At 37.2% G+C, this 22,323-nt stretch overlaps 2 protein-coding genes across 2 annotated transcripts; one reads left to right on the top strand and one right to left on the bottom strand.

Annotated features, from left to right (window-relative positions):
- The first annotated feature begins 444 nt into the window (after nt 1-444).
- Nucleotides 445-7,455, top strand: LOC146632697 (troponin T, cardiac muscle isoforms-like). The gene is made up of 11 exons (XM_085354604.1): nt 445-475; nt 1,051-1,077; nt 1,202-1,223; nt 1,320-1,383; nt 1,485-1,601; nt 1,689-1,766; nt 1,945-2,046; nt 2,131-2,240; nt 2,373-2,463; nt 5,055-5,095; nt 7,416-7,455. The coding sequence occupies exons 1-11, from the start codon at nt 445-447 to the stop codon at nt 7,453-7,455; spliced, it is 723 nt and encodes a 240-aa protein (XP_085210730.1).
- Nucleotides 7,456-8,631: 1,176 nt separating this feature from the next.
- Nucleotides 8,632-20,626, bottom strand: LOC146632698 (plakophilin-1-like). The gene is made up of 13 exons (XM_085353447.1): nt 20,361-20,626; nt 18,414-18,505; nt 17,131-17,546; nt 16,872-17,019; nt 15,809-16,016; nt 14,189-14,357; nt 12,413-12,530; nt 11,830-12,006; nt 10,424-10,594; nt 10,131-10,284; nt 9,728-9,914; nt 9,470-9,554; nt 8,632-9,118 (listed from the first exon to the last, which is right to left on the bottom strand). Exons 1-13 carry the CDS (start codon nt 20,545-20,547, stop codon nt 9,044-9,046), a joined length of 2,187 nt encoding a protein of 728 aa, XP_085209573.1. The 5' UTR covers nt 20,548-20,626; the 3' UTR covers nt 8,632-9,043.
- Nucleotides 20,627-22,323: the final 1,697 nt, after the last annotated feature.

Consider the following 22,323-nt stretch of genomic DNA (forward strand, 5'->3'; position numbering starts at 1 on the left):
AGCCAAAAAGTGATTTCCCTACTTTATTGATACTTTTTGTCTTTGGTTTAAAAGGAATTTTTAAATACAGGAGTGTTATGACTAAAGCCACTTGTATTGTCTGGAACACTATCCAAAAAAGCTAGTATTTTAATTTTAATATTAACATAATAAAGTCAAGCAAAAATAAAAATATAACACAACTATAAGACAAAAGACAGCATCATAAAAAGAACTTTAACTCTATTAAAAAATGAAGTGATTTAAAATAATCAGATTTTCTTCTTACATTTTCAGGTAAGGTATTACAAAGCCATGGGACCATTATTGCAAAGTCGTGTCAAGCCTAGACTTGACAGAAGGGCTCCATCTAAGGAAAAAAGTCTGAAAACTATCTTATAGCATTTCTGTTATGTAGTTTGAAGGGCTTATCCAGATGGGCTCTAAATAACAAACTTTTCATCTATGATGGAAAAGAAGGAATTCCAAAAGTCAGGTAAAAGGAAAATAATGTGTAAAAACATTAAATGTTATTATTTTTTACAATTTTCACTAAACTAAAGTTTTATAGTTGAGAATGCACCTGAACCACAGAAAATATGTTTCTTTTCTTTAGGTGTATATTTTATAAGCGCAAGTAGTTTGTAAGTAAAGTTATACATTTTAAGTGTTAACTCAAAATGTTGCATCGATAGATAAACATTCTTTGTATGGACAGAGACTAGTAGAGACATGAAGTTGTCTTTCAAGATAATCTAAAGTAGCATGTTCTAAACTGGACAAGAAACGCTCGTATGACTGCATGGCCCTTTATATCTATCATCTCTTTGGGAGACGTTCCTCTTAACGGACTCATATACTAAGTGCTTTACGAGCCTTAGGGTCATTCCAACGCCATCATCACTGACAGCCACTTAGTGACTAAAGTGACAGTGACTAATGTTTTTGTTGCATGAAGATTTTGTGTAGGTTGCGTCTCATTATTAGGATTTCAACTTTCATAGCTTTATGCTTTAAGCTGTGAGCTTTTTGTTTCTTTAATCAGTATTGACATTGCATATCATCTTTCAGAAGATGCCACAGAGGAAAATGAAGGAGGTACGGAAGGGTTATTTACAAAACACAGGAACTACTGTGTGTCAAAGGATAAGTGTTCTAATATTTCTCAGTGCTTTAATTTAATTTACTAAATGCTTTGATTTTTTTTATTGTGGATACACAGATGATGCAAAGCCCAAGCAAAGGTAAGAAAAGTTTTAAAATATTTTTATAAGTCAAACACAATACAATTTCCAATAAAATACATACTTAGGTACATTTTTTATTCTTGTTTTCCTTAGGCCAAATTTTGTGCCTGGCTTGGCAGCTCCCAAGATCCCAGATGGAGAAAAAGTGGACTTTGACGTAAGTTAATTTTAGGGCCAACTAAAATGAACAAATAATCCAAACACTCGTAAACTATAGTCCTTTGTTGTTTAAATAAAATATGAGCTTGATGTTTTCAGGACATTCAAAGGAAACGAATGGAAAAAGACCTGACTGAGCTCCAGACTTTGATTGAAGCTCACTTTGAGAAGCGTAAGAAGGAGGAAGAAGAGCTTATTGGCCTCACGCAGCGTATTGTATGTTATTTTTTTCTTTTGATAGTTTCAACAACCATTTGATTGTGTTACGTTTCAACTAAAAATGTCCTTCCTTTTCAATATCAGGAGAAACGCAGGTCTGAGAGAGCAGAGGAGATGAAGATCAGAGCAGAGAGAGAAAGAGAACGGCAGAACAAACTAGCAGTAAGTGTAGTTACTACAGAGTAACATTTTCAGAACATAACAGATATTTCCTACATGTTTAAGTTGTCTAAGAATCCACAGTTGTACCTAGGAATTGTATTCAATTTGTGCAAATTCAGACACTGCCAGCAGTCAAAATAGTGTGAAAAATCAAAGGTACTCTACATCATTTCAACAGGAAGAGAAAGCCAGAAAAGAAGAAGAAGAAGCCAAGAAGAGAGCAGATGACGATGCAAGGAAGAAGATGATTCTGTCCAACCTGACTTTCACTGGATACAGGGTAACAATCTAGTTTACCATTAAAGCATCTTACTATAAAGTACATGTAAAAGTGCATTTCCGCTTGTGCTTGTTTCCTTTCCAGCAAACACAGAGTGGGACAAAAAAACCAACAGAAAGAGAAAAGAAGAGAAAGATCCTGAATGATCGACGCAAAGAATTAAATATTGATCATTTGAAAGAGGACAAACTCAGGTAAAAGGACACTGTTACTAAAACACTTTACTTTCTCTTGATTTATTCAAAATATCTGTCATGTACATAAAAATTATCTTTATTCATCATCTGATCATTATACAGTAAACTGTCATAACATTTTCTCTACAGAGAAAAGGCTAAGGATCTTTGGGACTGGTTGCGCCAACTAGAGGCCGAGAAATTTGAACTTCAGCAAAAATGCACAAAGCAGAAGTACGAGGTAAAATGTCAACAGATTCTTGCTGTTGCAGCCAAAGATTTCCTCTGAGTGGACAGATTCAGGCCAAGGTGAAAACAAAACATGAAAGTGTGGTGCCTGGGAACACCCATTGCAATGAGTCACAACTGTTTTCTTATATATAATGAGTGGAACTCAGCCAAAGATCCAAAATAGAAGGGATATAGTACTCAACTAACCAAGGTTTTGGTGATTGTGACCCACACCTGTTTTCACAGCTTGGCTCGTGGATTAGGCAGAGGAACAATAGGAGGGTCCACGACCCTCTTTGGGACACTCCCAATAAGACTTAAAAATTTGAGATTCTCCACCAATTGCTCTTAGAACTGAAGAAGCTTCTCAGATGAGAGGTGAAACGTCTTCAATAAACTTAAAGAAGTCCAGATGTTTTAATGCTTGTCTGTCTTTCTGTGTTAGCCCTGCAAGAGATTCCCGGGGTATATCTGCCCTCTAGTAGCTGAGACAGGCTTTAGCCCTCGCCCCATGATGCTGATAAGCGTTAGTGAATAGATGGATGGAGATGACTGGGTCAGAGCAAGTGGTCCAAACAAGGAACAGTGGTGAACCAGTAGCATGGATGGCCAAGGCTCATTGATGCACATAGGGAAAGAAGGCTGACCCTTGTGTTGAGGTCCAACAGATGTGCTACTGTTTACATTATTGTATTTTGCACAACTCTGTTGCTTGTGAAGCTCGCACACAAGAATTTCACTCACATGTGCTGTACCAATGTACCTGCACATGTGATGTGACAATAAAAGTGATTTGATTTGATTTACTGTAACTCAAATTGCCAACAAAGCTAATGGTAATTCTTATTGCCCCTACTGGTGCCTTTGCACCACTGAAAGTGTAACGGCGGGATGCGCAGAAGAGGTAGACCCAAGAGCAGACACGGTGGAGACAGAACTAGGTTTCCAAAAATAAAGCGAACCTTTATTGCGGCTGATGGCATGACAAAAACTATAAACACAGAGTAACTAAGCGGGCTATGAAACCAGTGTTGCCAACTTAGCGACTTTGTCGCTATATTTAGCGAGTTTTCAGACCCCTTAGCGACTTTTTTTTTAAAAAAGACGTGAAAGCGCGTATCTCTTTTACTCTGAACAAGCAGCGGGTGCTGTAATGCAGTCAGTTCTTCTTTTACTCTTTTACTCTTATGCTGTTTTGTGGATCACAAGGTTTAAAACTACTTATAAACACACACACACAAAGTAACTCCACCAGAGTGCCTATTTCGGGTCACTTGCCGGTCCAAGCCCGGGTAAAGGAGCAGGGTTGGAATTGTGACATTAAGAAAAAACAATAATTGCTAAAAGAAATTTAATTTGTAGTTCTAAATAAACTCTAAATGCATTTAGGACGTTTTTTACTCACTTTATGTCTCTTCCACGATGTTATTTCTCTCTCCAACAACATAGGTTACAATTAGATTAGCATGACCATATATGCAAATTAGGCGATGACGTCATTTAGCAACTTCTAGCGACTTTTAGGACAGCCAATAGCGATTTTCCTTACTGAGGAGTTGGCAACACTGTATGAAACACAGTGTCACAATAAGGGAAACTACAAAAATATGAGATGAGGATAACAGATGATCTGACACTGACTGAGCGGAAACACACAGACTAAGTACACATAAGGAATGATCAAGGGAAGAGGAATCACATGGGGAAAACAACTGACAACAATTAACACAATGACAGGACAGGGGGCGTGAAACTAAATACAATGAACAAAAAACACAAGGCTCTTTCAAAATAAAACGGGAAACATAACAAGACCCAGACATGACTCGAATTTGACAAACAAAGAAAACTTGGACATGAAACATGACAGATAAACACACGAAGACTTAACCTGACAATCTGACACAGAAAACTTCACACAGGGATGAGACAAATGGGGAGCTTGATAAATCATGAACTAAAACTGTAAACTAGGCATGACAGAATGTAACTAGATAAATGAAAATAACAACAAAAACATCAAGAACCTCAGAATACTGGGTCACATGACCCAGGACCATGACAGAAAGTGCTAAAAATGGGCACATGAGGATCAGAACTGGACCACGGAGCAATGGAAGAATGTGGCCTGGTCGGATGGATCATGTTTCCTTTTACAACTGGCAGCAAGACACCAGTGATACCTGCTTGGAATCCTTGGGTCCTGCTGGATAAACAAGTACAATCCATGGAGGCCCTGCCTTGCCGCTTACAGGGCTTAAAGGATCTGTTTTTAACATCTTGGTGTCAGATACCATAGCACACCTTCAAGGGTCTAGTAGATACCATGCCTCCATGGTTCAGGGCTGTTTTGCCAGCAAAAGGGGGATCCGCAAAACATCAGCTAGGTGGTCATAATGTTATGTCTGACTGGTTTAAATTTAACCTCCACAGTTACTCTTGAAAAAAAATTGTAGTTTGATTTTCTTTCATGTTTTCCTAGTTGCACGGTTTTTATGAAGATGTGATGATTTTTATATAGTAAAGCAAATGCTAAGAAGTCAACATGTTGGTTTTTCACAGTATAGATATCAATGAACTGTTAAACTACTGTTTTCTCAGGTCACGGTGCTGAGAAATCGTGTCAGTGATCATCAGAAAATGTAAGTCTATTCTGCTGTGGTTTCTGTTGACATTGAGTAGCAAAGGTAATGTACAAAAATTAGGATTTTATTTGCTTTCTAACATATAGCATGGACTAAAGACTGCAAAGCTGGGTAGAAATGTAGAACTACAGCAAAGTAAGAGGAGAAAGTAGTAATGAAACTTATCAATAAAAGGTTTCCACCTCCTCTCATTTCACCTTCCCCCCCCCCTGCTTTCTAACAACAATGGTCTCCATTCTTTTGAAACAGTAGAAGAAGTAACTGTTTGTCTTGGCAACCCCTGAATATATCCAGTCAAACAGGACTGGGAAAAGTGTATGCTGGCATGTCTGAAGGACACATACACACCCAAATTAAGACCATGCATATTTTTCCAGCTGACGCCATGTAGGCTTTACAATAAATATAGTGAAGGGCTGAATAAAAACTAAAAAGTTCTAATACTGGTTTTCATTCAGAATATGCAAAGCAGGAACACACCTGAGTCAATAAGAGAAAAACTTTATCAGACTGAAATAAATCTGAATTTATAAAAACCTCCATAGGTTATAAAGGTACAGGGGACACGGACTTGTGTAGCAACAACAGATAAACATAGTAGGCAGTTATTGGTTAGCACATCCCATTATACAGCTATTAAAAAGCTTTGAGTCACTCCAGTATCTGAGGGCTGCTTTTGTAGTGTGTTCTCCAACACAAATGAGTAGAGTCATGGTAATTCTATATTCAGATCATATGCACAAAAATACGCACACTGTTTATTTTTTATTCAAAAATTTTAATCACTAAAAACCTTTCACTAAAGTATTTTAACTCACCATATTCTGAAAATAATTCAAATGATAATGAAAACATAACCCTTGTAAGCTACTGAAATGCACCCAGTGTGGCATCAAGTTTGTGGAAGCCACAGGCACAAACATTTGACATGGGTCTGTAAGTATTTTGACCTTTTTTTTTTTTTAGTAATTTTGCAATTTTATCTATGTACATTGAGATTTAACAAAATATTGCACTGCATTGCAAAAATGACTTTTTCTACAGTCACCCATTTCTAAAGGCTCAAAAGTAATTTTCTGATAAATGGTTTCATGGCTAGATAAGGCCTCTTCCCTTGTTTTTCTTGACATCTTAAACATATAAAAGAGTTTATTCCTAATGTAAAATTTGCATTTAGTATCTATTCACTTTTTATTTAAAATTAGTTCCAAAGACATGTTCATGCAAGTGAGCGAGGCCATTATTAATCTGAGAGACAGCATCAAAACCCTTTGGAATGGCCTCATTAACAATCTGGTTCTTAAAAAGAAGGAATGCACTGGCCAGCTCACCAACACTAAAAAGTCTCAATGACCACACAAGACAACTAAAGAGCATGATGACAGAATTATTTCCATGGTTAAGAGAAAAAATATTTTTCAACATCAGACCCAGTCAAGAAAACTCTCTAAGAGGTTGTAGTATAATTGTCAAGATATACTTTCAAGAGACAGTCATAAATGGCCATAAAAAGGATTTAAGGTGCAAACCACTGATTACAATCAAGAGCAGGAACAGCAGCCACACAATAGGTATGAGTTCCTAGCTTGGCCAGAAAACATCTAAAAGAGTCTGAACAGTTCTGGAAAAAATCTTTAGACAGATAAAACCAGGAGTAACTTCTACCAGTATGATGGAGAGGAAAAGTAAGTAGAAGCTCTGTTCTGAAGTATATCGCATCGTCTATTAAACACGGAGGAGGCAAAGTTATGGCACAAGTGTGTATGCCTGTTACTGGAACTAGGTCACTAGCTGCAATTGATGTTTTAACTGCTGATAAAGGTAGAAGAATGAATCCTGAAGTGCACAGGGCTACACTCTCTATTCAGATTCAGTGAAATGCTGCAAAACTGATCTTAATGCAATTACTGCTTAACAGTGCAAATGGATATTGACTCGAGTTACTTCAGAAAAAGCAACCCAAGATTTTAGCAAGACAAAGAAATGTGATGTAAAAAGTCAGTGACATGAAGTTCAAATGTTAGAAAAGACACAGGTAAGCCCTAAGACAGAAAATTTACCTAAAATAATTTAAATTTCAAATGCAGCCGCAGTGACTTATTTGCATCAGTAGAATGAAATACATTTCTAAAGATCAATTCAAGGGTCAGCTCACAAGGAATGCAGCCACTCAGCCTTGCATTCAGGTTTTCACAAACAGATATACGACCAGTGGGAGTGAATACAAGGTTCAACAAGCACTACAGATGACCACCAAAAAGCTAGCCTGTGTGCTCGCTGATGTGATGATTCTCTGCTGACTTTTATTTATTCTCAGTTCAAAGGGTGGCAGGAGTAAGCGTGGCCTGAGGAAGTAACGTCTGACATCAGCTGGAGAAAAACCAGCAACATCAGCCATCCGTAAACGACTGAGAATAAGAAGCTGAATAATAATATTTTCTTAATACTTGAAAATGCAAGAACAATAAAAAAAGTACGCTCTTTTAGATGTTGTTAGTGGAATAAAGTGCATGTTAAGTTACTGATAGCAGACAGATCAGATGATGTGGTTTAACTTGTGTTCATCTGACCATGTGTAACACATAAAGATTTTTTTTTTAAACTGAATCCAAAAGTTTAGAAAACTGACTGAAAGAAATAAGAGCAACTGAACCTATTCTGGTGTGTAGGATTTTGTGATTGCAAGAAATTTAAATAAACTTGTATCTAACAAAATGGATGTAGCATTTGTATCTGTGGCTCCAGCACTCGTGGGAACTTACAGATGAATACCAACTCTATGATAGTTATAAAAGCCACACCTGCTTTAATGAAGCCAGATTGTCGTTTTTGCCAAACTGGACTTAATAGTTTTATGTGACAGATTCCAGTTAGTTTACTTTTACTTTGCCATCCTGTTTTATTTGTGGCTTTTGACATATGACATCCACATAAGGTTGATGCATTCTCACAGTAATACAAGCTTTTTATTAATGAACACATTCAGACACAAATCTCCAGTGTACAATGAAGTGATTATTTAAAAAAAGGTCAGCTGTGCCAGAAGTCTAAATCTAAATAACACCCACGGACCCAAAATCCCCTCATGGCTGTTCAGTGGATTATGTGGTTTGAAATGTGGACGACCAAAGTTCAAATCTGGTCAACAGTTATATAATAGAGTGAGCGCAACAACAGCTGCAGTGCCTGGATTAATAAAATAAATCATAGGGGTGGAGTAAACAGAATGCGAGAGATGAGTTGCTAATCTGTCCTGAAGCATTTCAAACTGCAGTCAAGGGGTGTGACAAGACATGAATGAGATTGGAAACTTCTTCATGCTGAACCAGTGACCGTGAAAAAGGACTCAGAATTACTCAAAATTCTTGGATTACCTTTGCAGCCAAAAGAATATATTTATTTCAGCTTTATTACCAGTACTGTGTTCAATACAGCTAGCTAATTTCAAAATGGCAATCATACATATGAAATAGATGGACATCCCAACAGCAAAAGTTGTATTTACAAATAGAGATACACACCAAATGTCCTACAGCAGCAATGCTAACAGAATATCATTTATTTTTATTTGGTTATGTTATGCATTGTCAAAATTTTTTACATGTGCATTACATGCTATGACACACATTTTAGTGCAAGATGAAAGCCGAGGCATTGTGTCACTATATATTTATGCAAGCTCACGGTTCCAAAGTGAAGGCTTGGACACAAACTGTATATAAAAACATGACATGACAGCATTAAAAATGAGAAAAGCAAATAAAAGTGTGCACTTTCTGCATTTTCGCTCTTATTGTACTAGACTTTCACCCATATTCCAACAAGGAAACAGAAATTTACATCATATAAAAGATCATGTAGTGATTTGTTTTATGTCCTGTGGGTGTGTAGACACATTGCAGGTGAGTTACTTCACTGAACAACTTTCAGAGGTCTGATAAGCTGTTAATCAACAACCTGAAGTGACCGCTGTACCGCCATGGTGATGTCATTCACAAATAAGGACTTGCTCATCCCTTGCTGCAGGATAAATAGTTAAATATAAATGAGTGTTCTGCATCGGTCAATACACTCGTCTAACAGTAAGTGGTGCATTCAACTCAAACATTTACCTCATTTGCTTTAATGGCAAAGGTAAAAAATGATTTATCTTGACAACAAACATGTGCAAACAAAGTCCCCCAAGTGATTTATAAAACCTGAGCTGTGGGATTCCTCAGCTACATCACTCATGTCTCAGTCGTTTTTAAGCTGACATTTTAATCCTTCAATCTTTCTACATGTGATTCTCACAAGTACCTGAGGGAGGTGTGGAGTCTAAGGTAAGATAATCGGAGGACACACCCAAACATGACAGATCTTAGCACTCACCCGTTTCAGGAAGCTTTGTAAATCTTTGTCTGACCAAAGTTTGCAGAGAAACAGGGCTGACGCTTTGCTGGATTTAGGGAAGTATCTATGAGAGAGGGGAAGGAAGTGTTTAAACTGGATTGAAAGCATGTACATTTTACAAAAACAAATTCCAAACAAATCATAGATATTCCTCACAGCTTAAATAAACCTGTTTGTTTATTTATTTAAGTCATATACAAACCACCAACTTCTCTGCAGTTAAACAAAGAATCTTACATGTTTTTGCTGAGATCGTTCAGGGAGCTTATCAGCTTGTTGTTTAATAAGTTCTTGTTCATCTCGGGATTCCTCATAAACAGGCAGCTGGCAGCCTGGCAGGCCATGGCAAGAGTATCATCAGATTCATTCCCTCCCGTGGTGCCATTGCTGAGGATCACCAGCAGCTCTGGAAGCCCTTTACGACCTTTAATGATAAGATAAACAAAATCCCCTCACTGTTTAACACAAACTAACTTTTGTAAAGCTGCAAAGAATTTTTCAGGATGATAAATTTCACAGTAAAGACTATTCTATTGTTTTAGGATGATAAAATTAAGAGTAAAATGCCTTTTGTTTAGATTTAAAATAAAGTACACAATAAAGGCAAATACAAAGATTTTGAATTAAAACCAATTCTTACTGATGGCACTGTGCAGGACAGGGTTCTTTGTCAAGTTGGCTATTAAATCCACTGTGCTCCTCTGCAGGTTGACTTTTTTTGAATTCAAGAGGGGACTGATAACCTGAAGCCCATTCAGTTTCTGTACAATGGTTTGACCAATTGCCCTGGAAACCTGTGAATACAAGAGCCCATATCAGCCTCTGAACTCAGCAAATGACATGACAGTTGTAGATGCAACCAAAATTAAGTTTAAAAGACAAGTGAAAATTTTATCAGTGTTAGACAGCTATTTGTAACATATTTCTCCTTACGAGGCCTTCCTGTGCAGTGAGACTCTGCAATATTCCACAACAGGCTTCCCGTGTTTCTTCTCGCTGGCTAGAGCCAAGCAAAAACAGGTAACTCTCCAGGGTTTTGGAATGAAACAGCCAGCTTGCCCCAGCAGGTTGTGACTCTTCAATAACTGGGAAGTCAAAATGATACTGGACAAGAAAGAGAGCAAGATCTTTATCTATCTCTGGCCTACTAAATTGTCCTCCATAAATGAGTTGAAAAAGCATTTTTTAATCTCTAAATGCAGGTGATTCTTTTTAAGTAGTGGAGACTCACAGTGTGCATAACAATTTTTGCAGGAACATGAAGTAAATCTGGGCAATTCAGAAAAAAGTGATGGTATTGAATGCAATACGGCAGCGGTCCCCAACCCCCGGGCCTCGGACCGGTACCGGTCCGTGAGTCGTTTGGTACCGGGCTGCAAGAGTTGAGGCTCAGGTGTGAAATGTATGGTTTTCAGGGTTTTTATCGGTTTTCAGCATTATTTTGTTATCGTTTTTATCGTTAACTCGGTTTTCCTGGGTCTTTTCAAGTGTGTTATGAATAAATCGTCTTTTTTTCGGTACCGGTACTAGTTTTATTTTGTTGTATTTATCTGCGACACCTTAAAGGCCGGTCCGTGAAAATATTGACGGGCATAAACCGGTCCGTGGCGCAAAAAAGGTTGGAGACCGCTGCAATACGGTACTACACGTTGAAACCCATCCTGCGTGCTCTCCTTATTAATGTGCCTATTTGGATTTTTTTTTATACAGCACATTTTATCACAGATGATGTCAATGTACTTTAAGTTAAAGGAAAAATCATGAGTAAAAATGCAGAAAAAAAGCCATTTCATCACAGGGTCAAGTACACCACACAACAATTCATCCCTCCACCCCCAAAAATCATGTAGCAACTCTACAAAACGTTTAATACAATTTTGTTTATTGGTAAAAGATTTACTTTAGAGGTCTGTTTGGGTTATAAGCCAACCGTGAAAGAGAAAGTTAGAGATGTACCAAGGGGACACGCCTTTACGAGATTTGAAGACTATTAAAAGATTTCTCAGTCTCTGTTGTGACTATTGGATTAGTCATTTCCGTGCATGTCTAAGAACTGTGGTTTTTTGCTTTTTGAGTAAACATTTTTTTAATAACTCCTAAAAGGAGCCAGATCGGAAAGTTTCCCACTGTCACTGTCAATTTCAAACACTGGAATTATTAATGACTTCTATAATGTTGGCGCAAGTGATAAATCATTTGTCACCCTTCCAGCAGAGGGGAAAGGTAGGAACAACAGGTTCTGTCTAGACTGACAGGTACTTGTAGGCACTTTTTAAACTACTTCTGATAGTTCAAAAGTACTACTTAGGACTTTATTCATTCTAATATGTCTTTCTCACCTCACGTTCTAGTGATTTGTTCCGAGTGCTGAAACAACCGATGGGACTGATATTGTCCTGGCTGTTGCTCCTGTATATGTTTTTACCCAAAGCATTGATCCTGATGAACAGCTCAGGAGCCTCGGCCTCCAGCTGGAATGTCAGATTGTGCAGGATGCACACACAGTTTTCGGCTGACTGATTTCAACAGGGGAAAAAATAGAGACGATAACAGTCATACACATGTGCAATGTAAACTAATAAAAAAGATGAATTCAAATGAATTTTTATTGACATAGCACCTAATCAAAACATTTGCGTCAAGGCGCTTTATACTGTAACCCTACAATAATAAACATAGAATAATGGAGACAGATTTTCAATAATTATAATAATTACATCATGAGTTATTATGGAAAATTACTGTAAAATGACAGATGGTTCTTTAAGATCATTTGATTACATAACAAAACAAAAAATAGCACTTTTTGAGAACTTTCTAGGTTCTAAAAACATATGTACAAGCTGAACACAGCAGTTACCCTGCTTTCTCTATAGTATGTTATGCAAAACTTACATATACAATGCTTTTCACACAGTTTACCTCATCATCTTCTTTTCCTGTTTGCACACACTCTTTGATATAAGCGACCAAACAGTCGATCAGACTCCGACATTTTCTCATTGTCTGTCTGTAGCTTTGCTTAGAACTGCTGAGGTTTCTGTTGAAATTAAAACACAAGATACATGCTAATTAGACACCCCAGAGTAAGAAATACTGTTGGCAAACCCATCTACTTTTTAATATTGGTAAAAATGTGAAAGTACAAGCAAAGTATATAAATACTTTACTCAGTCATTGTATGTACTCCACTGTGTTTATCTGTCAGACTAAAGCAGTTACACAAGGCCTCAGAAAAGGTATCAAGAATTCCCTTGAAAGAAATCACATCTAAGAACAATCGAACCTTACCTTAAAAGTAAACAATGTTAATCCTGTACAGTCATTATTAAAACAGAAAATAAACAGCTGCAATGTAGAATAATACAGGAAGTCAGGCAGGTGCTTTAGATTGGAGTCATGTTTTTAGCTGATACCCTATCATACTCTACGTTATTAGATTACAATGTATTACCAACAATTACAACAGACCTCTGAAGACAATCCTTCAAAAGCAGCAACCCCAATGAGTCATTGAGCAACCCTGATAAAGAAGCTAGCTTACCTTAAAAAAACCTCATACATATTTTTTAAACACATGTTCAAATTGACTCAAACAGATTTTTGAGTTAATAAACTACCTTGTGTGCATCCATTATAACAATGGAACAACAATACTCAAGAAGGCTGTAGTGTTTAAATAATGTTCAGTTGTTACTAAGGGGCCAAAGGCGTGCAAAGATGATATCCCAGAAACCCTCAGCAGCCAGAACTGTTCATGCAAGGCAGGCTGGATCTACGTTTTTATGCTGTTTACAGCAAATTCTGACACTACCATTTAAGTGTTGCAGTAGGGATCAAGACAGACCAGAAAACATTTTTTCCAATGTTCTTTATCCAATTTCAGTGAGTTTGTCTACACAGTAGCCTCAGTTTCTTATCCAACAGGAGTGGAACCTGGTGTGGACTTCTGCTGTTATAGCCCATGTGCTTTAACATTCGATGTACTACGGTTTCAGAGGTGATGTTCTTCAGGCCATGGTTGTATCAAGTGGTTATTTGAGTTTCTGTTGCTTCATTAGCTGAAAGAAGCCAGGGCATTCAACTCTGTTCTGAGCCATCAAGAAGGCTCACTGGATATTTACCCTTTCTTGGACCATTCTCTGTAAATCCTAGAGATGGTTGTGTGAGAAAATTCCAGTAGATCAACAGTTTATGAAATACTCAGACCGGCCCATCTGCCCACAACCATGCCACACTTGAAGTCATTTTTCCTCTCCATTCTGATGCTCAGTTTGAGCTTCAGCAGATCCTGTTAATTGTGTCTACAAACCTGAATGCACTTAGTCGCTGCATGTAACTGGCTGATAGGATATTTATGTTAAGTAGTGGAATAGGTGTACTTAAAAAGGTGCCTGGTCAGTGTATAATCTGTAAATCTCACCTCCATAATGATTATTTAAGACCTCTCACATGTGAAGGAAGCCAACTCTTACACAGTTTTATGCTGCCTTTGGTTTATCACCAACCTTCTCTATCTCATATCATTATAACCCAGTAAAATAAATCAGTAATTAAGGAAAACAATTATAAAAGATTGTTACATAATGCAAACTTTACTGGTTGTTTGATATGTATTCACTGCTCAGAAACACCAAACAGTAAAGGAAAAGCAATGAATTCATTGGTGATGCTCCGCTAGAACACGCTTCTTCTTACCTAAGACATCCTGTGGTGTGAAAAAAGATGTCAGCATCTTTACTGTTCCCATTGAGCTGGTTGGGACCTGTTGTGTAAGGAAGAATTACACGCTCCATTAAAACGGGCAGTGCACTCTTCAACAGCTCTGGCTTCAGATGGTCTACAGAAGACAGATTCCACAGAAGACCTGGAAAGATAAGGAAACATGACCGTTTAGATCAAAATGTCAATCAACACTCAAAAAAAATGAAATTGGGTGGTTGTTACATTTACAAAATTCAAACTTGTAATGTGAACAAAATAATTTCGTGTTTCTGTGGTGAATGTAATTAAATCATGTAGGATCTGCATGAAATCCAGCAACTTAATTTATTCTTGTTGAGATGACATGATACAATCTAGTAAGAGTGGTTAGTTGCCTGTATTCACAAAATTCACAAGCTCACACAAGAGTTCAAACCACAGGAAAATCACTAGGGTTAGAAGAGACAGACAACAATACACACACTACGTATATGCCTTAGCTATTTATTGCGGTTTAACCTGGACAAGGACAAAAACGTAAAGAAAATTCTATATAAAGCCTCGTAATCATAGTTTCCCTATTTTTTTAAGTCTAGATTGACAGCTCGGTGGCACAGTGGTTAGCACTGTTGCCTCGCAGCAAGAAGGTCTTGCAGTGGGTTCTCTCTGGGTACTCTGGTTTCCTGCCACAGTTAAAGTCATGCATAAGTTAGGTTAATTGAAGTTTCTAAAATATCTGTGAACATGAGTGCAAATGGCTGTCTGTATCTCTGTGATAGACTGGCGACCTGTCCAGTACTCTGACTGCCACCCTATCACATCTGGGATAGGCCCCAGCATCACTGTAACCCTGGTAAAGATAAGAGGAGTGCAAGTTATTATAAATCCATTAACATTTTATGTTAACCAGACTCTAGACTTTGTTACACTTTGTTGAACACTCCAAAAAAACAACTCTTTAAATGAACGTAAAATGATTTCCACATTAATAAATGGCTTTCTATCACGATTAAGCATTTTTGTTGCACTAACGTAATTTGCATGGGTTGGATCAACTCAATTAAATTAAGTTGGACTCAACTGTAGTAAAACAGTTGAATCATCATTAATTAATCAAGTTAGTCCAACTCAAGTACATCAAGTTGCAATAACAGAATTGCATAATGCTAAAATAAAGCAATTTAAATACGTGGAAATTCTTTCCATGATTTTTTTATGTTCATTCAAAGAGTTATTTTTTTGAGTGAAATAGTCAATCACTGCCTGTCGCAAAAATATAAAAGAATTCATGCTGATTTTATAGGTTTAGGTTTATATATGTATTTGGCTGTTTTCTCAACTGTTTTACTATTTTACGTGTTATTCAGATGCAATCATAGAGTTAACTGTTCCTTCTTCAACACATTTACAGAATCCTTGTTTAACTGCACCTAAATGAAAGCCGTTTGGGTAGTTTCCTCTGAAAAACAGTAAACATATATAATGTGCCAGAACTTGATGAGTATGTAAACACTGTTATGTAATACTACACACCAGTGGCTCCCTGTCAGACTTGTTTGGTTAGGTGTGTGTCCGTTTGTATAGAGGTGCATATTTCAGTGTGATAATATTTACCTGTCAGTTGTTTCTGTAGCTCTAAAGAGTTTGCATCTTTGAGCAGAGCAGCAGCCTGCGTGATGCCACCGCAGCGCTGTATCTCCTCTTTGTTTTTCTCGTTTTTGAAGGACAAGTTACGAAGAGCAGCTGAGACTGTAGAGGTGACTTGCAAACTGGGACTGTGCAGCAGATTCACCAACGGAGGAATGCCATTAAGCTTTAAGACCTGTGGGAACACATGACTTCAGGTTAAGTGCAGCTTGGAATCATTTTTTTGTTAGAAAGAAAATGATTTTTGTTCAAGGTTCAAGGTTCAAGGTTCTTTATTTGTCACATGCATAGTTATACAAGTATAACACACAGTGAAATGTAGCCTGACACGCTCCTCGACATGTGCAAAAATGGGGGGGGGGGGGGGGGGGAGAACATTATATATATATATACATACATACAGTATATACACTGGGTGAATGTGCAGTAGTAGCAGCAAGCAGGTGAATTCTGTACATTAATATGAATAGACATCTGACTATTTTACAGGATAGACAATATAAACATATTTAAAATTAAAGGAATTGAAATGTACATTGTGCCTTGGTGATCATTTAGTATTGAATCCATGTGAAGCTTAATATAAAATGATTGCATTATTAAAGACCATAAAGTACATTTTAACAATGGTATAATTTAACGGCTACTCAGCATTTGCTGTAATTGGAAATTGCATTCACTGCTACTACAAATCCAATAAAGCGTCACTGAATAAATTATGACTGAAATCTGAAGGATTTTAAGTTTAACTGGTTTCGGTAATATGCCAGTTGCAATTTTTTAGAGTATCAAATAAAAGATTATTTATATAGCACCACATCACAAAAGTCAGCTGAAGGTGCTTTTTACTGTAACACAAGTGATTCATATTCCATGTATTTCCTTCACCTTTGTCATTTGCCATGTCTCATAAAAGCAATACTGATCCAGGTTACACTTAGGAGGAAATGATAAGCATTCCAACACCACAGCAAGATAAGATAAAAACATATGAACATATTAAGAACATATTAAGAATGAGGTAAGCTACCTCCTCTTTAGCTTTGTCGTCAATGAAAGTGTTGTGCTGGATGTAGGAAGCTCCACAGTGCTGATACATCTCCTCATCACTGGCTAGATAGTCCACAGCCTCCTTCATAGTAATATCAACTTTATCAATTTTGGCATTTCCATCGGAGCTGTGAAAAAAATATTTAGATATTTGTTTTTTTATTAGCAATTTTGTTTAATCATAACATAAAATTTAAATGTGAAATTCAGGAAATGATAAACTGTATTTTCCGACTCACCCAGAATCCATTTTGCTTTTGAATGAAGGCTCGGTAACGATCAGCTTTGGGGCTTTAACTGTGTCTATTCGGCTGTATATGAACTGATTGTTTGCTTTAGTCTGACCATTTGCAGCATACTGTGGTGGGGGTACCGTGGTCCTCGTTATAAACTGGCTGGTGGCTCTTTGTGACCTGCTGGCACCAGTCTTCATGGTTTGGATTCTCTTTGATGGGCCCGAACGCGATGGTACAGTGCGCTGATGTAATACCAGATTGGGCTCGCTGCGGCTGCTGTTGCTCTGACCGGCTCCCATAGGCCCAACAGGGGCATAGTGACGCTTATATTGATAGGCAGAAGATACTGTGTATCTGTTCGCACTGGATCCCTGGGAGATGTTGGCTTTTTGCTGGGTACTGTTTTTCTCATAGCTGAGCTGCAGAGCCACAAAAAAGATACATGTGTTTGCAATCAAATATATCACTGTGTCACGAAGACTTATTTTACCAGCACTGAGACTCGCATGGAGCAAATCAAACTGTGAAAGAACATTTTGGTTTGCAACCCTGTGGTGTAATGCCTGGCAAGCTGTTAAATAGATTTTTGTGGGAAGAGCCTCTGGAAGGATCTGAAAACAATTTTTGTGTCTTCACATTTTCTATTCAAACCTTATATTTACAAAGATAGATAGCTACATCTATACATATACATAAAAGAAATAAAATAATAAAATAATGATAAATCAGTACTTCCCAAAGATAGCAATGCAGGTAAGATTTTAGAAGGTTTGGGTGTTGAGCAAAAATTACCCCACAAGACTTGTCTCTAAAAATATTCTGACTCTGGAATGATTCCAAAAATACACGTAAACAAAAATAAGGAAACAAGATTAAACTTGATGTGCGATTTTGAATCCAACCCTCAAAGGGTTAATGATTGACCATTGTTACACAATTTCGTTCTCAACAAGTCCCACAATGTGTCTCAGTGGAATATTTCATTCACCCACTATCTGATGGTTGATTTAAGAATTCCTTTATTTTTTTAAAATATAAATAAATTTTTGATAATAGTGCCACTAATTAAACAACGAAAACAATAATAATAATACTAATAAAAGAAGATGATATAATGTATGTGGTATTTTTTTTTTATTTAATACAGTCTAAAATAAGGCTCTAATATAAATAATGTCTTTTGGTAGTTTTTTGCCACAATTCCGAAAATGTCAGGAAGCATTCCTAAATGTCACAAAATATTTGTGTTTACAAATAGTGAAAAAAAAAGATATTCATAATCTTACACTTCTAGAGTAGCCATTCTTGAGAAGCATAATTCCATTTGTGCTCTGCGGTGATTTCGGAATTTCTTCAAACACAGAGTCATACGAAGGGCCTGAGGAGAAATGTAGACATTCTTAAGCTGTAAAACAGTACAATAATCACCTGATTTGTCTTTAGCAAAAAAAGTTAAACTTCTTGTTTCCTGTCAGCATATCTGATGTAGTGTTTATGCATAAATTTACCGTGCTGATAGAAAAAAGAAGGAAATGAAATAAAAGTTAGACAACACTTCAGCCTAGTAGAAAGCAGTGGCCTTAAGTGGGAGCATAAATATATCAGCGTCTATAAGGGTTCTTGTCTTTAAACATGTAACGGACACACTGGAACTCTCATTTTATGAATCCATTAAATTCTGTGAGAAAGTAACACTACACATGTGACATCCACTAACTTTTGGTTTCTTCCTGAAAGAAAGCTTCACCGCGCGCTCTCTTTTAACTCTATTACGCCTTTCCTCATAACACCCACATAACTGATTGCACTCTGTTAGTTAGTTAGGCTGCTGAACAAGTGTCCATTTGTTTACTGACCTTTATGTGCACACTCTGCAGACTGTGTTGTGCTGGACTTGCTTGCTGACATTACTCAAATTATTTCTGAAGTGCATCCTATTGTAGCTCTGTAAGGTCAGTTTTGCAGTATTTGCGGTTCATAACAATCTTACGTTTGTCTTTAAAGCTATACAGGCTTCTATTGTCATTTCTATTGCACCGATACTCTGAATCCCCAGTTTGTGAATTGTATTTAGGTTATGTAGCGTCTCTTATAAAAATCCAATCTTTGTTAAATGTTATATTGTGAATAAATATTATTTCCTCCCCACACTTTTTATAGTAAATGAACATTTGTCATACTTCCTGTGGTATAGTAAAGCTGAGCTATGTCAAAAACAACATCTATAATAACTTAAATAATTTGCACCTATCTTTCTTATTTCAAAATATTTCTTATATTTCAAACACAGGTATGTGATTTGCTTGTGTTGTTTCTTTTTTGTAGTAGCAGTAGATATGATTTAAAAGTACACAGATCAGAGGTGACATTAATATTTCTTTGCAGTTTATGCTGTACATTCAGTTGCACAACCAGTACATTTTGTTAACAAAAAAGCCTAAATTATGTTTAAATGCCTTCTCAGTACTACTGGGGGGAAAACAGGATGAAAACAAGAATACTGAAGCCTTTAAGCAATTTATCAGTTATTAAAAAAAAAATTATATCCTGATGCAAGGGGTCTCCTCTCCTGACCTGACGATGCACCCATGGAACACAAGGGCTCAATGATCAGATGAATAAGCATGAATATGCAACAAATCAAATGCTATCTTAATTCAAAGCTGACGTTGAGCTGATGTCGAGTACTCTCCAGCACAATCAAACACTATGCATCAGGTAATCTTTCAGAAAAATATTAGAATCCAGAGACTTGGAGAACCAATAGCAAGGCATTCTAAGACTGATTCTCTTGTTATAACCATAACAAAAAGTCCTTTTTTTCATTTTGCTTTGATGCATTGTATTATTCAGCTTGAGCTACAGGTTCTCTGTAATTAAAAACAGAATATTATCAACAAAAACATCTACAAATGATTATCATATTAATATGAAGTTTTGGTTTATGTTGGCTTCATATTCGAACATAAAAAGTTATGAATTTCGTCTTGAGGGACTAAGGAGAGATGGTTTTGTGTTCTGTATAGACCTTAAACGGCGAAACCCAAACGAGGGAAACACGTTTCTTGAATGGCTTTCTATACGCTAGCCTTTGAGTCCTGAAGAAGACGACAGGGTCAACGTTTTTAACTGCTTTCTTTCACTTTCAGGCTCACAATCTCCAAGATCTCCTCCTTGATACTCCTAAGCGTCCAAAGCTGTATCTGTGCTCTGGGTGTCGTGGCTGATCTTACTTGTTGGAGACAAAGAAGTAGATCCACTCCTGGTGCTGGACTTCGACTTTGTCCGCTTCATACTTTGAACTTGCTCCAGGACACGTTGCTGTGCGCTTCGGTTCTGGTTAACCGACGGCATCGCAAGTGACGTGTCGTCCACATTCCCGATGGAAATGACAGATTTTAACGGGTTTCCTTTCGACATTTTTCTAAATGTCCCGACGGCTCCGCGGGAGATAAGTGAAATTCGACAGCCGCCGAACGTGCAGTCTGAAGAAAGCGCACCTTGCCCTGCCCTGCGCAATAAACCGCGCCCATACGGACACAATAGGACAACAGGACCGCCGTAGCGTGACACTTTTACTTTTTTCTGTTGTTTTAACATATGCGTATAAGAAACAGTCTGGCAAAGAACATAACATAGGCGCGTTTAAAGTACTGGAAAATAATAACAGTGAAGCAGTCTATTTGTCATCGAATATTTCTACTTTATGTAACTTCGTTGTAGTTGCAGTTATGCTGCAAGTAATTATTCACCTAGAAATGAATGCCAGGTTTAGTTTTTGTTTAACCAAAGCCTATGACAACGAGAGAAAATACTAGATTTAAAGCACACATTTCAGCAAAGTGAACTTGTATACACACACACACACACACTGTTTGAACTGAAAAGGTCAATAGACACTCACTCAAAAGATATCTGCTTAAAAACAATCACAGGAGTAAAAACTGAGTGATTAAATGTTGTGTTGTTTGTGTCATGGAAACAAGACTTTTGTTGCCAACTAAAGTCAAGCAAATAAGGAGAAGGAAAAAGAAAGTGTTGAGTGAGGTTAACCCATGTTTAGACCTGTTCACACGCTCTTTTTCCTCCTCCTTGAGCACAGAGAAAGCCGGAAAAGGCTGCAATTTCTACAGCATGCTGCAAAAGAAATAAAAGTATTAAACAAAACAGTTGACTTTGTTGACTTATATTGTGTGCAATATGTCCCATAACAGGATAATATAACTTGACTAATAATAACTCACAAGAAAAAAGCACAACTGGTAAGGTGCTACTTACTTGTTTGCTAAAATTTACAATACAAGTTCCTTTTGCACAACAAAAGTCTGTAAATAGCCTTTTGAGACTATCATTTACATTACCAGTATCCTTTTTCCATTTTACAAACGCCAGGCTATCACTTTGTTGGAGCGAAAATTTCAAACCAGTTCTGATGAGTTGTATACCTATATCATTTATGGAAGGTTATTAATTAGATTTTGGAAAGTGCAACAGAATAACTTCCAAACATACAGTTTTAATCAAAGTTGCACAGGTGTACAACACCTTACATGTCAGCGCGTCTTAAACATTTGCCATATTTGTGTTTCGAGTTTGAAACTTCTACCTTGTGTGCAGTTAATGTATTATTCATATTTGCAGGGGGGGGGGGGGGGAGAGCATTTGAATGCACCACACCCATGTCTGAGCTTGTCTTCTGTGCATGCTAAAGGTGTGAGCTGGCATCTAATCTATCATGTTAGGTTGTCGGCTTCTTATGTTCTCACTGGCTTTGTTGTTTTCACAGCCGTTGTCTGATATATTTATTATTGTGAAGGCTGTTTTTTTTTTTTAAATCAATGACATACTTAGAGAAAGACCTGTTCTGATACTGTACTGTACTTTGACTGCTCTCTAGTGGTGAATATGTGAATCTCAGGGAATACAAACTACAGTTTGAAATGTCAGACGCCATCTCCTGACGACTTGACAGGTCTACATAGAGCCACAGCAGTTCATAAGCATGTGCATAAAGTCTTTATTATTGCTTTCATGATCATGCCCATCACAGTTTCCAGTTGGAATGAACATCAAGTATCTGAAATTCTATAAATCATAATGAACTTAAGAACTGCGAAGTGCTTCTTCTTCACTGAGGTGAAAGTAAACGTTCAAACTCTTGAGTTACAACATGGTATTTTAGCAATGTAACATATT

This window comes from Diplotaxodon limnothrissa, linkage group LG5 (genome assembly GCF_057381915.1).
Source record: "Diplotaxodon limnothrissa isolate DT_005_m linkage group LG5, D_limnothrissa_male_GT1.1, whole genome shotgun sequence".
Classification (NCBI taxonomy): Eukaryota; Metazoa; Chordata; class Actinopteri; order Cichliformes; family Cichlidae; genus Diplotaxodon; species Diplotaxodon limnothrissa.